The sequence below is a fragment of the Pinus tabuliformis genome, chromosome 6 (genome assembly GCF_031772625.1).
Source record: "Pinus tabuliformis cultivar Carrire ecotype Pingquan chromosome 6, CPIR1, whole genome shotgun sequence".
Lineage (NCBI taxonomy): Eukaryota > Viridiplantae > Streptophyta > Pinopsida > Pinales > Pinaceae > Pinus > Pinus tabuliformis.
Genome location: NC_142292.1, coordinates 253316541 through 253332784, shown reverse-complemented (window position 1 = coordinate 253332784; position 16244 = coordinate 253316541). Strand labels below are relative to the sequence as shown.

Genomic DNA, 16244 nt, shown 5'->3' with positions numbered 1-16244 from the left:
GGCCTGAGTAGGCGGAGCATAGCGAGATTTTGCTTTCCATTGCCGCGTGTCATTCCTCGATTCGACGGAGGGATTTGACCCCGTCTGACAAAAATTTGAAATCCTCCACTGAAATATCGGACGAAAGCCTAAATACAGCATAGTTTTTCCTACCGTTCATTATTATATATATTGGGCTTGCCTTATAAGTATACGTCGGAGGAATTTCATTGTGCGCAACCTAGGGTTTTCAGCGTTTCGAATGGTCCGGTAGGGTTTGGGCTCTCGTTTGTCGGTCAGCTATACTATATTCAAACGGATCCTTGCAGGTGCGGTTCTGTCATTCCTCTGTGCTCCTCTTTTGGGGGACGCTTTTGGCTTAATGATTCAGTGTATGGATTGGGTTCAGCTTTGTTAGCCCCATTTCAAAAATTTCAACTCGTGACTGAAGATTCCCGAGGTTCCTTCTTAGCCCCGCCCAATTTGAAATTTTGACCCCCAACGCTATCAGTAAGAAATCTCTCAGAAAAAATATGTGAACTTCCACTGCTGATGGCTGTATTTTGGTCGATCGGAGTAATTAATTATAATCTGTGCACGTAGATCGAGCTCGGCTTTCGTGATGATGTGATGGCTTTCCTGTTATAGTTGTAAATTTGTTCTCTAGCAGTGCGGGGTTGTTGTGTGCCGAGGGAGATTTATGGGTTCAAATATATATGTTATTCTGTGTTATCTTTATTGTGCTCCCAGGATTCGAACTGAGGCGGCTGCGAGGGCATCTCAGGGAGGTTGCATTCTTATTAGCGCTTTCAGATATTTATTCATTCGTTCTAATCGAAGTTAAAGCAGCCAGAACGAGGTGAAATTCGTGTTCGACTTTTGGGGCCAAAGTTATCAGGCAGGTTTCATTGTGAACTGTGAAGATACCTTTCTTCCATGTTTGATATGAGGGATTTTGGATATTTTTGAAAGTGGATAATAATAAAAAAATGGCTTCTATCGCGGTGCCGGATCTATATGGGAAAAGTATATTGGAGGAGGATCTGGCAGTGAAGCAATCGAGGGCACAGGCAGAAATTCAATGTCGACAGCAGTTATCTCTCAGTCACACTCTAGTGCCCAACGTGCTAACGGAGGATTACTCCTCAAGTCAGGTTGGGCGCGGGCTTCGCAGTCATATTGGGAGACGAGGAATTGCTCAGGAACTGGAAATTCAAGCCAACGGTTCGACATGCAATGCATTTTCCATGCGGTAACAATGAAATGCATACGTGCGATTTTTTCAGATTGATATTTTTTTTTCTAGTCAATAGTTGTAGAGATTATGAAGCTTTTCAATATCTTGGTTGAAGATTGTTATGTGTTGGGATCCTTAGGCTGAGACGAGGTTGGAAGTTGCAGTCTCCGTTTTCCATTGCAGCCACCATTGTGGTGGATGCGACAGAAACGTTTATACATTTGAGATCTTTATAACTTGAAACGGTCACTGAATTCGCTCTTGTATAGCCACCCACCCTTTTCGGTCCTTGCGTATGGAACGGTGCCAGCATTTTGGGGTGGCTTTCTCTTTGAGTTCACTGAGGCACGACTTCCCTTTTCATGGAGTAATAACAGTACCCAACTTACTTAGATTTATATCCTTGTGGTAACCAACCTTTTTGTCACTGGGGTTTAGCGAGTTCAAGCGAGTTCATGGTTTTGTTTACATTCGTGTGTTTTTCTTGGTGTGAAAAAAATTTGAAAATAAACACCACCTGCCTTGAGGTAATCGTGTTTTAGGACCAAATATAAACCTGTAACTGGAAAGTATTTGCATGATCTTATCAACATATCAGTCACCTGACCGGATTGACTCAAATCTAAACCTGACCTGCTTGACTCAAATCTAAACCTTTAACTTGAAAGTATTTGCATGTTCTTATCAAGATATCAATTAGCTGACCTGATTGACTCAAATCAAGTAATTTATATAACTTACGTTTTTTCAGATCATTGTTTTGTTTCTAAACTGATGTTTTTTCACATCATTCTTTTATTTATAAACTGAGGCTAAATTTAGAATTTCGATTGGGATTTGTCGTCTTCTTTCCTGACATGATGAAATATATCTTTCATCCCAAGATTGAAAACGGTACGATGAAATGTGAATACAAGATTCAGTTTCTTTTTCTATATAGGAAAATCTCCTATGGAATGGCCTCCAGAATATTTCTTTATCCCTTCCATGCTCTAAGTGTGGTGTGTTAAAGAGTGCAGGTGAAATCTTGTTTAGTTCTAATTTTAAACTGAATAGATATTTTGTTTATTATGTGAAATCTACATTGATTTACAACTTTTGTTTGTTTGTGTTTTTTTTTTTTGTTTATATATCACGATATTTTGGTTCATTATAATGCTTCTAGAGTTCTGAGTGCATATTACTTTTATCTTTGCAGAGCCTATGCTGGAAGCATTCGGGAACTGGATGTAAATAAATGCTGGCCTTTTCGTTCACATTTGATGAAGAGGAGAATGGAGGAAAGTCCACATGCTTTGCTTCCAGCACTTAAAGTTCTTAGATACAAATATTGGGAATGCTCAGAATGTGTCGACAATTGCCCTCATTATGTTAGCTCCTATGAAAATCAGATTGCTGAACAGCACACAGATGATTCAATACATGATAAACCATGCACAACTGACAAAGCAGAATCGTTAGCTAAACTACCCAAAAATGATCCTGCATTTTTAGTCAGTGTAATGCAGAATCCTGTTTTGGTCACAATGTCCTTTGATACCTCACCGAAAGAAGCAGGACAGGAAATGCCAGTCGACATACATTCAGTTGAATCATCTTTTGAAAATGATAAGGAAGTATGTCGTAATGGAGATGACGTTGTGTCAAATAGCCCAATGGAGACAGATGATTCCATACATGACACACCATTCATAAGAGGCGAAGCAACTTCCTTCTCTAAGATACCAAAGAATGAATGTACAATTTTGGGCCCTTATTTGGTGCCAATTTCCGCGAATACTTTTCGGGAAGAAACAATTGATAATGCGGAAGACTCAACGCCAACAGATATAAGTTCGGGGAAATCCAGTTTTGAAAATGACAAAGAAGTTCATAATGGAGATGATGTTGTACAAAGTAGCCCAGTCGAGCACTTGACATCACAGAAAATATCGGAGGATGATCGTTTGTATTCTATCAATGAGACTATTGCCTGTAATGCAACCTTGTGGCCTACATATTTTAAAGTAAATTCCGATGCAACCCAAACCTTTTGCACAAATAACGAGGATCAAGGCTTTGCTAATCAGACATGGAATCACATTAGAACTGAATCAGAAATGTCAGATTTTATACAGAAGGAAGAGCACCTTCCACATATTTCTGGGACTGTGAAATCAGTAGCTATTTGTAACCCAGTTGAAAAGATCTTCAATGAGGATGATCATGAGATAAGTGCAGAGAGGGAACAGGAGGAGATCATTAAGGACACTCCAGGAAACCACACATTGACAACATCCATTGCAGATGGGGATGATAAGGAAGATTATATTACTGAAGATTGTCAGGTAAGCGCAGTGAAGGAAGAGGAGAAATCGGTAACTGAGACACCAGGAAACAATACATTTGTATCATCCATTATAGATGAGGATTACAAGGAAGAATGTATTGCCCAAAATCATCGGGCAAGTGCACAGAAGGAAAAAGAGCAATCCATGGATGAGACACCAGGAAACAATATATTGGCATCATCCATTGTAGATGATGTTCATAAGGAAGATTGTATTGCCCAAAATCATCGGGCGAGTGCAAATAAGGAAAAAGAGCATTCCATAGATGGGACACCAGGAAACAATATATTGGCATCATCCATTGTAGATGATGTTCATAAGGAAGATTGGAACACCCAAGTATCAACTGTGGGGCGAAATGATGGGATCCTGCCCAAGGAGAATAATCACAGTGCTAAAAGACAGAAGGGTAAAGGGAAGATACTGAAGAAGCGATTGATATCAGATCTCATTGCTGTAACCCCATTTGAACAACTTGAATGCAACGAGGAAAGCTGGAATTGTAAGGCCAAGAGTATGTCAAGACAAGCAAGAATTGGCAGGCAAAAGAAGGATATAACACGAACATGGGGAGTCTCCAAAGCTGCAGCATACCGAGAGAGAAAATTCAAAGAGAATTCAAATTATAGTTCTACAGTTCGAGAAAAACAAGATTTAGGATCTGTAAAAATTAAGAGAAAACCACAATGCTTCGATGTTTCATATCAATCTGCAGCCTCGGCAAAGTCTCTGGAGGTATACCTCTAAGCTCTTTCTTGTTAGCTTGTCAAAATTCCTCGAATTCTGAGCTTGCTTCTTTTACTTTCTTTCTTGAAAGCCCTTTTTAACACGCTACAAGATACCTGATTCATGACGTGTCTACAGAATTATGAGGCTTTATTACTGGAATTTTACAATTTTTGGGGGTTCAAGGTGAATAATATTTTAGCAGGATACATATACATCACCAAAAATATAGTGTTCTGACCTATGTTATCCACTTATACTTCATCACAAGCCAGAACGCCTCTGCTAACTAGTCAGCTATATTCTCTGCATGCTCTTCCAGTGGTAATGCCTCATGTCGTCTGAAATCTGAGAATAGCTTAAAATAGTAACCATTGATAGATATTTTAGGTTGATAAATATTTTATGTTGCATGAGTTTTTGGAACATGGGAACGTTGGAAATTTGGGTACAGTTATGGGAAACGGCTAGAAGTTTCCCCAAAATTTACAAAAACGGCTAATCGAAAGCACTAATATTATATAACAAAAAAATAAAAAAATAAAAATGATTTTTTTTAATTATATAATTTATATAATAATCGAAATTAATATTGAATCAAAATATTCAAATATTAAACCAATTTAAATATATAAATAATAAATATATAATCTATCTTATATATAAATATATTCTTTGAGTGTCTCTCTCCCCGGATCTGTCCCTTTTATATATATAAAATATTAAAATGTCAAGTTCCGGATCTGTCCCTTTTATATATATAAAATATTAAAATGTCAAGTTCATTATGACACATGACGAGTAAATATACAAAAGAACAGTTTTACATATGTTTCTCTAGTTATTCTGCCACATACAATATGCACACACAATCTTCTGCAAGATATATACATAAACAACAAAAGAAATACTCATCAGCATGACATCCTAGATATCACCCTTACATCAAAGTGCTACAGGCTCCTTAAACCATCAAGAGATTGTTCCAGTTTCTCAATTAAGGATATCCGTGTTAAATATGTCTTTGGCCTTTCTTTCTGCGAAGGTTTCAACTTAGGCTCATGTTTTGTGAGCAGTTCAACATATTTCTCTATAGACTAGGTATTCCCCAACCCCAAGGAACGTATTCCCCAACCCATGGAACGTCAAAACTCCAAAAAAAGTAGTCTTCCAAGCTCCCGGAACTTTTCCAAACTCCCATTGCAGCTCCTGCTGAAAAGGAAATATTCCCATACAATTCCAAAGCTCCCAAGAGTGCAGGAACAATTGGAACGGGTTTCCCAACTCTTGGGAACAGTTCCCCTGTAACTGTTGATGATAAATTCTGTCTTTTTCTTTAACGTGAATCTGTTTCTGTGTTGGGTCTTGACAGATATATCATTTCCTAAATGTTGTGGATCTATAGAGATTAAACGTGCCTTGAAATATTAGGTCTTTCGGGCACTTTTTTCTTCAGAGGCATGTTACTCCAACGTTCCACTGCATTAGTTACTGGTTAGCTTTGCCATCTCATACGCCTCTTGCATTAGTTACTGGTTAGCTTTGTCATCTCATACGCCTCTTTCATGTGAGCTCGTCGAGATTCTTTGTTTTGCCTTTTCTTCTAAAATCATTTTTAACATGCTACAAGGTGCCTGAATGATGACATTTCTACAAAACTGTTTAGCTGTACAAATGTATACAATTTTTGGGGGTTCAAGGTTACTAATATTTTAAGAGGATACACTTATATTGCTAAAAATATAGTGCTAGACCTGATCTAGCCTATCCATTTACACTTCACCACAGGCCAGAACAACTCTGTTAACTAGTCAGTTCTATTCCCTTCATGTTCTTCTAAAGGAAATGCCTCATGTCATTTGAATTCTGAAAATATTAACTATGGATGGATATTTCTATGTTGGTGGTAAATGCTTCGATTCCCAGTTCTAATTTTAATCCATCTTAAATTTCATCGTTCTTTTAACATGAATCTGTCTGTGTTAGGCCTCGGAAGATATATCATATCCTAAATGGTATGGATTCATGCATATTGAGCGTGCCTTGAAATGTTAAGTCTTTCTGTCACTTTTTGCTTCATATGCTTGTTACTCAAACATTGCACTGCATTAGTTACAGACAATCTTTGTCATCTCAGATGCCTCTTTCTTGTTAGCTTGTCAAGATTCTTGGATTTTGGTCCTTCTTTGCTTTTCCTAAAATCATATTTAACATGCTACAAGATATCTGAATGATGACATGTCTACGGAATTGTTCAGCTCTACCCCTGGAATTTAAGCATAAACTGATAACAAATTTATACTATTTTCTGGGGTTCAAAATTATTATGATACAAACCAGATTTAGGATCTGTAAAAATTAAGAGAAAACCACAATGCTTCGATGTTTCATACCAATCTTCAGCATCGGCAAAGTCTCTGGAGCTACACCTCTAAGCTCTTTCTTGTTAGCTTGTCAAAATTCCTCGAATTTTGGGCTTGCTTTTTTTACTTTCTTTCTTGAAAGCCCTTTTTAACACGCTACAAGATGTCTGACTCATGACGTGTCTACAAAATTAGGAGGCTTTATTACTGGAATTGTAAGACTTAAATTGTTAACACATTTATACAATTTTTGGGAGTTCAAGGTGAATAATATTTTAGCAGGATAACATATACATCACCAAAAATATAGTGTTCCGATCTATGTTATCCACTTATACTTGATCACAAGCCAGAAGGCCTCTGCTATCTTGTCAGATATATGCTCTGCATGCTCTTCTAGTGGAAATGCCTCATGTCGTCTGAATTCTGAAAATAGTAACCATTTATAGATATTCCTGCGTTGATGATAAATGATTTCTTCTACTCCCAGATCTAATTTCACTCCATCTTAAATTCTGTCTTTTTCTTTAACGTGAATCTGTTTGTGTGTTGGGTCTTGACAGATATATCATTTCCTAAATGTTGTGAATCTATAGAGATTAAACGTACCTTGAAATATTAGGTCTTTCGGGCACTTTTTTCTTCAGAGGCATGTTACTCAAACATTCCACTGCATTAGTTACTGGTTAGCGTTGTTATCTCATACGCCTCTTTCTTGTGAGCTCGTCGAGATTCTTTCTTTTTCCTTTTTTTCTAAAATCGTTTTTAACATGCTACAAGATGCCTGAATGATGACATTTCTACAGAACTGTTCAGCTGTACAAATGTATACAATTTTTGGGGCTTCAAGGTTACTAATATTTTAAGAGGATACATTTATATTGCTAAAAATATAGTGTTAGACCTGATCTAGCCTATCCATTTACACATCACCACAGGCCAGAACAACTCTGTTAACTAGTCAGTTCTATTCCCTTCATGTTCTTTTAGAGGAAATGCCTCATGTCATTTGAATTCTGAAAATATTAACTATGGATGGATATTTCTATGTTGGTGGTAAATGCTTCGATTCCCAGTTCTAATTTCAATCCATCTTAAATTTCATCGTTCTTTTAACATGAATCTGTCTGTGTTAGGCCTCGGAAGATATATCATATCCTAAATGGTATGGATTCATGCATATTGAGCGTACCTTGAAATGTTAAGTCTTTCTGTCACTTTTTGCTTCATATGCTTGTTACTCAAACATTGCACTGCATTAGTTACAGACAATCTTTGTCATCTCAGATGCCTCTTTCTTGTTAGCTTGTCAAGATTCTTGGATTTTGGTCTTTCTTTGTCTTTCCCTTTTTCCTAAAATCATATTTAACATGCTACCAGACGTCTGAATGTTGACATGTCTACGGAATTGTTCAGCTCTACCCCTGGAATTTAAGCATAAACTGATAACAAATTTATACTATTTTCTGGGGTTCAAAATTGTTAATGATACAATTTTTTTTTCTTCTTAAAAAGTATTGTTAAACCTGATCTAGCTTATCCAATTACACTTAATGAAGATCAGAACAACTCTGTTAAATTGATTCGTTCTATTCTCTATACTCTCGTCATGGAAATGTCTTAATGTCATTCGAATACCGAAACTGATAACTACTGATGAATATTTCTGTGTTGATGTTAAATGATTTCTTCAATTCCTAGTTTTAATTTCAATCCATCTTACATTCCACCTTTTCTGTAACATATGTGATGTATCGATCTAATCATTTGCCAAATGATGTGGATCCATAAAGATTGAACTTGCTTTGAAATATTAAATCTTTTTGACCCTTTCTGCTTCAGATGCATGTTCCTCGAACATTTGACTGCATTAGTTACTGATCATCCTTTTCATCTCGTTCGAATTAATTGAAAATTTGGACGGCTCTTGCAAACTATACGAGGGTCTAATATTAAGATTCCTACTTTGATAAGATGACTTTGAAGGTCATGATTCCTCTTGACAAATTACTTAAGAGTCTGGTTCCCAACTTTGCTTCTGTACTGGTTGGTTTATGGAATGCTTTTAGTGGCACGGATACAAAATCTTTGGACAGAGTTGTATATGGTTCTATGTTTCTCCTTCATATTAAGACCATATGATTCTCGGAGACAGAATTGCTTGTGCAATTGCTGGAAAAACTTCATTACTTATGAGCTATATTTTTTTATGAAGCAAAGGTAAATTACTCTATCTTTTTCTTTATTTCAAGTTTTTGAAAAGTATACATCTTATAAGATACAATTCTTTTATGCTTTAGAAATCACTGTGCTCTTCTCTAACATAAGTTCCGACTGTACACGGTTTGGATTATGTTTCATCATTTCAAATTAGAGAAAGATTTACTTTTTAAAGTGTTTGAAGAATGTTGTACTATAATCGTATTATGAGATTAGAAAGATGTACTAGGATCCTTAAAGTGTAGAACTGGATTTTGTTGTCATTGATATAGGAGGCAAGGAGCACAGTCAAAAGACGCTTTCGCTCGAAGAAGTGTCAGAGGTCTAGCGAGGAATTGCTCTCGAAGTCAAGCAAGCAGGCACTTGAGAATGGAACAGAAAGAGAACTGCATATAGATCAAGATGAGGATGTACTGAATGATTTGGCAAGCTTCATGGCAAAAAACCAATATGAACGACATGCACGAAAATTTTGCAATCTTGAAGAAAGTGAATGTCCCAGGGCTACAATTCTGCATAGTAAAAATTCAGAATGTGAAGATATCCATAATGTTGTGAGCGAAAAATCACAACAGTTGAGTTATCCATTTCAAGTGCGTAACAATAACTCAGAACCTCAAGATATCAACAAAGTTGTCACAGTGAAATCAGTACAATCAAGCGATCCAGTTCAACTGCATGAAAATGATTCTTTGGAGTTGGTGAAAGGGAGAGACAATTCGAGATACAATTCAACTCCATATTCCTCAATAGATGGCCAAGTACATGTGCTTGTAGAAGATAGTCCAGAGGCCAATCAAGCTCAAGAACCTGTTATTCCAGTAGAAGATAGACCAGAGGCCATCCGAGTACAAGAGCCTGTGATGCCTGAAAAACCTGAGATGTCAGGATCAGCCATTAAAGAAGCAGAGGTGATTTCTCAGACCAAGAAAGCCATTAATTTAAGCGCAGATCATCATGCTTGTAAGAACAGCGAGAAGGGTGATCTGGACAAAGACGCAAATACTGAGAGCGTGAATCATAAACGCAGCCTTGTTGATGCTTCCATGATGAAAACCCGGAATGTCAATGGCGTCCGTCCTTTCCAAAGGAAAAATACGACCATCAAGAAATCAATCCACCGTTTGAAAAAGCTAGTGAAATCTTCTCATGATCAGCTATCCCTTATTGAGCAGACTAATGCAGCTTTAAATGCTGCACTTCATAATGTTAGATCCCAGAGTGTACATGTGCCTGTTGGTGCTTGCAAAGACACCCAAACAGTTGCAGGGACGAGTTTTAATCCCGTTCAAACAAATTCAGCTGAGATTTTTGTCCACTCTCAAACAGTGGCCCGTCCCGTTTTAGCTCCTACTGTTTCTCAAACGAGACCTACAACATTAAATGTGCTTCCAAATTTGGCAAACCCAAAGAGTTCAAATGCAAAAACTACTCAGTTACCACAAACAGTTGTAGGGACGAGTTTTAGCACCGTTCAAACAAATTCAGCTGAGATTTTTGTCCACTCTCAAACGGTGGCCCATCCTGTTTTAACTCCTACTGTTTTTCAAATGAGGCCTACAGCATTAAATGTGCTTCCAAATTTGGCAAACCCAAAGAGTTCAAATGCAAAAGCTACTCAGTTACCCCAAACAGAGGGCAGTTCAAAGGGACAAAGAGTGGATGCTGCATTGGCTTCTCGACATAAGCCACAGGAAAGTGTGCAACAGCCAACACCGAGAGACGGGGTTCCTTTTCTTCACCCAGTGATGAGGTCTACGGACAAAGACTTCATGTTTGAAGGTACAAAGTCAACTACTGGACAGGCAAATGATAATGAGGTAAGCACTGGCGTCTCTCCAGTGTTCTTTCTCTGGAAAACTCTTTGGGTTGGGTCATCTATTGAGATGAATAATGGTTGCTTTCCACTCACAGATGATTAAAGCAATGCCATCTGTCCATACTTACTCACTCTGGAAATCTTTTGGTTTGAGTCATGTAGTGAAATGAATAGGGATCAATTTCCACTCAGGTTTAAGATAAGTTTTTTTAACTTTGATCTAGTGTTAACTATGAAAGAATTCGGTAAGATTCAGTTAGTAAATTGACAGATTTTGTGTAAAATTTTCCCATCATTGAAATCTCATAGGCTGATTACTGAAAGGAAAAATCCCAGGAACTTACTCCAATCAAGTTGTAGGAATATTTAATTTTGTTCAATTTATCACTGTAAAGTGAATCTTAGATTATTTACTTGTCCTCAGGGTACACAGAAACCAGACATGCGTATGGCACAACCTCCAGCTCTTGGTAGTTTTCCAGTATCAGTTGTCTCTGGACCGCAATTTGTGTCAATTTTGACTGGCATCCCTGTGATAAGTAAGTGATTCAGAAAATTTTGATTCTAAGAGTAGATTTTGATCAAGTTCTATAGTATGTTTTGGTGTTAGTGTCAAATGATTTAATCATGAATGGTGATGTAGATTTTCCCGTGGAGAATAAAGCGAAAGATCTGTCAAATGGAAACATCTTTCAACCTCCTCCGGGTGAAATTCTATCTTATTTCGCTCTGAAGGGTCCTTCAAGTATGATTGCAGAACAAGGTGCTGAGGCTGCCATGTACAGGGATTACTGTCAGCCATTAAGATCACCAGTCATTTTGAGTTTTGCTCTAGGTAAAATGGAGAAAAAATAGTAATTAACTCGACAGGGTCAGATTTGTTTTTGGAAACCTATATAAGATATAGTAATTTCAGATAAGCACAAGGTAATACATTTAATTTCTAAGCATGTCTGTTTTGCAGGAAAGAAGTTGGACACTGAGACAACAATTTCTCAAGAGTTCTTTGATCAGGGCAAGTCTGATCTCCAGTCATACATTCAGAGAAGAATTGAAATTCACTATCCCAGCCGAGCATCTAAAAGTTCAACTAATGAGGCAGTGAGAGACTCCGAGATTAAAGAGTCCCAGTCAGCAAATCATAACCCAGTTGATGTTATGGACTTTGAAAACTGTGTTACAAACAAAAATCAAGTCAGATATGGCCAGAATAATGCTGTCTTTTTCATGAATACGGAACAAACTGATGCTTTGAGCCAAAATATGAACACTGGTCTGGATTATGCAGATGGACAGAGTTGTAAAAGGAAACAGGGGACAGAGGCTAGCCAGCTTCCCACAGACAACCAAGTTACTGTTTTTGGTGAAAATTTGCATGCTACTTTGCAAAGTAGAGTTACAAACAAAACGCAGGTTGGATTTGGCCAGAATAATGCCGTCGCAGACCAACAGCGTATAAAGATTGTGAAAGTTAAACAGGTCCAAGAAGGCAGTAACACCTTTCCACAAATTAGCCTTCCTCTGCTTCAAACTGATGCTTTGAGAAGAATTCTGCACCCTGGTCTGGAGATTGCAGAAGGACAGAATTGTAACGGAAATAGTACAGAGGATGGAGAGGCTACCACAGACAAGGTTGGAGAAAATTTGAATCCTGATATGGAGAACAGTGTCACAAACCGAAAGCATGCGGGATATAGGCAAAATAATGCTGCCTTATTAATGAACACAAATCAACAGCATATAAAGAATATAAAAGTTGAACAGACCCAAAAAAACAGTAACATCTTTCCACCAATTAGCCTTCCCCTTCTTCGTGCTGATGGTTTGAGCCGAAATCTGGGCACTGGTCTGGAGATCGCAGATGGACAGAATCATAAAAGAAAAACGGGTACAGAGGCTAGCCAGGCTCTCGAAGACAACCAAGTCACTGTTCTTGGACACAATCTGCCTACTACATTGGAGAATGGAGTAAAAAATAAAAAGCATGTCGGATATGCCCAGAATAATGCTGTCTTGCTCATGAATGCACACCAACATCATATAAAGAATGGGAAAGCTAAGCAGGTCCAAGCAGAAAGCAACACCTTTCCACCAATTAGTCTTCCCCTTTTTCAAAATGATGCTTTAAGAAGAAATCTTGACACTGATCTGGAGATTGCAGATGTACAGAATTATAACAGAAAATGGGTTACAGAAACTAGCGGGGCTCCCACAGATAACCAATCCACTGGTCTTGGAGAAAATCTGAATGTCACTGTGGAAAATAGAGTCAGAAACAAAGATTATGCCGGACGTAGCCAGAATAATGATGTTTTGTTCATGAACACAGGCCAACATCATATTAAGAATGCAAATGTTAAGCAGGTCCAAGGAGACAGTATCATATTTCCACCAATTATTAGCCTTGCCCTTCAAACTGATGCCTTCAGAAGAAATGTGGACAGTAGTAGTATGAAGGTTTCACGTCGACGGAATTGTAAAAGAAAAAGGGGTGCAAAGTCGAGGTTGATTCCCATAGACAACCAAGCTCCTGTTCCTGGAGAAAATCTGAATTCTAATTTGGAGAGTAAAGAAACAGAGATTCATATTGGGAACAAAATTATACGATGCAAATTGGTTCAACTAAGCAGTCAAACCTCAAAACCAATCACTATGACAGATGCACTTGGAGAAAGAAATTCTATGCCACAGAGAACTCTGGGAAGTGGGAAATTAACGGAATCGAGCAATATAGTTAATAATAAGGCTGCATATATTCCTGTTGGAAAGCGTGGCAAATATGTGAAAGAAACAAAAGAGGCAGCAGCACAAACGAAGATAGAAGCACAGTCACATTGCATGCAAACCCAGACAAGTCGTGCAGAAAATTATACAGCACAGGGAAATGTAAATCCATCTTCACAGCCTGTCTATTCAAGAGCATTGGAGCGTGCACAACATTTTGCTGGTTCCCAACACGTGCTGAAGCCAATAGCACAGAATACACAGCAACTTGTGCCTGTTCCATCTGTTGCTTTTCAGCGAGATCAACAAGATAAGATGGGAATGGAAGAAATATTAAATACAGTTCAAGGAAGCAGTCAAACCGCGAAACCAATCACTATGACAGTTGCACCGGGCGAAGGAGATTCTATGCTGCAGAAAGATCTAAGAAGTGGCAAAGTAACGGAATCCAGCAATATTGTTATTAGCAAGACTACATATACTCCTGTTGCAAAGCGTCGCAGAATTATGAAAAAAGCAAAGGAAGCAATAGCACAGAAGAAGCCAGAAGCAGAGTCTCATTGCATACAAACAGAAACATGTGCTGCAGAAAATTACACAACCCAGGGCAATGTCGATCCATCTTCCCAAGCTGTGACTTCAAGACGACCAGAGTCTGTGCAACATTTTGCTGGTTCCCAACACGTGCCACAGAGTACGCTAGAAACAGAGTCTCATTGCGTGCAAACCGAAGCATGTGCTGCAGAAAATTGCACGACTCAGAGCAATGTCCCAAATCCATCTTCGCAAGCTGTGGCTTCAAGAGGATCAGAGCCTGTAAAACATTTTGCTGGTTCCCAACACGTGCCGAGGCCAATAGCACAGAATAGACAACAACTTTTGTTTGTTCCACCTGTTCCTTGTGGGGCAGATATACGAGATAAGATGGAAATGGAAAATATTTTAAATACAGTTCAAGAAAGCACTGAAGCCTCAAAAGCTATCACCGTGACAGATGAATTAGGAGGAGATTTTATTCTGCAGAGTGCTCCGAGACGCGGGAATTTAATGGAATCTAGCAATGCAGTAAATAATATGCCTGCAAATATTCCCGCTGTAAACCGTCGAAAATATGTGGAAAAAGCAGAAAGGGAGGCCAGAGCACAAAGGAAGCGAGAAAAACAGTCTGTCTTACATTCATCTTCACATGCTGTGGCTTCAACGGGATCAGAGTCTGTAATATATCGTGCTGGTTCCCAACCCTCGCTGGAGCCAATAACACAGAAAACACAGCAACTATTGTCTGTTCCTCATGTTCCTTTTCTGGCAGATCAACAAGATAATGTAGCAGCGGAACAGAGTTCAAGAAGGAAGACAAGAGGGAAAATCTCTCTCACGCCTAACATTTTTGACCGTGCCATTGAAGATTACATCAAATGGGGAATAGTTAGTGTATTACCACTACCGCCACAAACTTTGCCTTCAAAAGTGGTAGAACCCATGAAACTCGATGCAGGCTTGCCATTGGAGTCTAGAACAGAGTATTATGCCAAATTTGTGAATCCAATGTATAATCCACCCACAGTAGGAGTACAACCAAACAACAATGCCTCAGAGAATCAAGTATTTGTGGATGTGTCGACTACTGGCAACATTGCTGTTGCACCATCTGCGGGCAATAGCAACATTGCTCTTTCAGCTTGTACAGGCATTATGCCATGCAATATGATGCCTCCACGGCCAACAGTGACACCAGAAATGCAGGCCTATCTTGACAGATTCAAAATTAATTTCTTCTCTTTTGCTCACACTGATAGCACAGTCGCTGCTCTCAACGATTTTCAATCTGAACCAAACATCACTTCTCAATCTGGAGTCCCGCAGGTGATTCAGAAGCAGAGACGTGATGAGGTAGCACTTTCAAGCACAGTCGACAACAACCCAGTTCAGAAAGTTCTTTCTGACTGACCATTTAAAGAGGAAACAATTCTTTTGCAAATGAACAGAAAAGCACATAGGCCAGGTCCCATTAGTTTTGAGTGCTTCAGAAAGTTCTTTCTGACTGACCATTTAGAGAGGAAACAATTCTCTTACAAAATGAACAGAAAAGCACATAGGCCAGGTCCCACTAGTTTTGAGTGCAGTGAACAACCACTATCCTATGGAGTTCTTGCTTCATTCAGGTGAGATGGGGTATTTTTTTGCAGTTTGAGCACAACTGACGACCACTTGTCAAAGAAAGCTCTTACTGATTGACCATTTCAACTTGCTCTGCTTGTTATTCATATTGAATAATAAGAGGCAGAATAAATACAAATTTTGTCTGCATTTTGTGAATGCATTATAAATTGAAATTAACTGAGATTATTTTCACGAACCATGACTATCTTTTTTACAGTAAAACCGTGCAAACAACTGCAATTGAATTTTTCCTACATGCTGAGAATTGTTGTATTCGGTAAAATAGAACTTTTCAGGCTCAAAATTGTCGTATCAGGCGAACAGGAGGGTTTCTTTTGCAATTTTTTTAATAAATTGAATGAGACGGGATTAATGAAATTGTATCATCTGGCATGGCAGTTTTTATGGTAAAGCTAATTTAACAAAATCAATTAACATTAGTTAAATCATAATTAACTTCAATATTTTCCAAAATCTTTTTCAATAAATTTATTTATTTTATATTTTTATTTTGCTCTATTTAAAATTTATACACTTAATATAAATTATATTATTATTATTATTATTGTTTAGTATTCATTTAATTACATTTATGATTTATAATTTATGATCAAATGTTTATTTACTATAATATATTTTATTAATAATTAAAAAAATAAAAGATAACTTCACAAGATTATTGTTTG

The 16244-nt window shown here is 38.0% G+C and overlaps 1 protein-coding gene across 1 annotated transcript; it reads left to right on the top strand.

The window, feature by feature from the left end:
- Positions 1 to 209: 209 nt before the first annotated feature.
- LOC149258343 (uncharacterized) lies at positions 210 to 15754 on the top strand. Its single transcript, XM_089415182.1, has 6 exons — positions 210 to 1231; positions 2415 to 4281; positions 9128 to 10675; positions 11099 to 11213; positions 11318 to 11509; positions 11639 to 15754. The coding sequence occupies exons 1-6, from the start codon at positions 969 to 971 to the stop codon at positions 15343 to 15345; spliced, it is 7692 nt and encodes a 2563-aa protein (XP_089271308.1). The 5' UTR covers positions 210 to 968; the 3' UTR covers positions 15346 to 15754.
- The last annotated feature ends 490 nt before the right edge of the window (positions 15755 to 16244 follow it).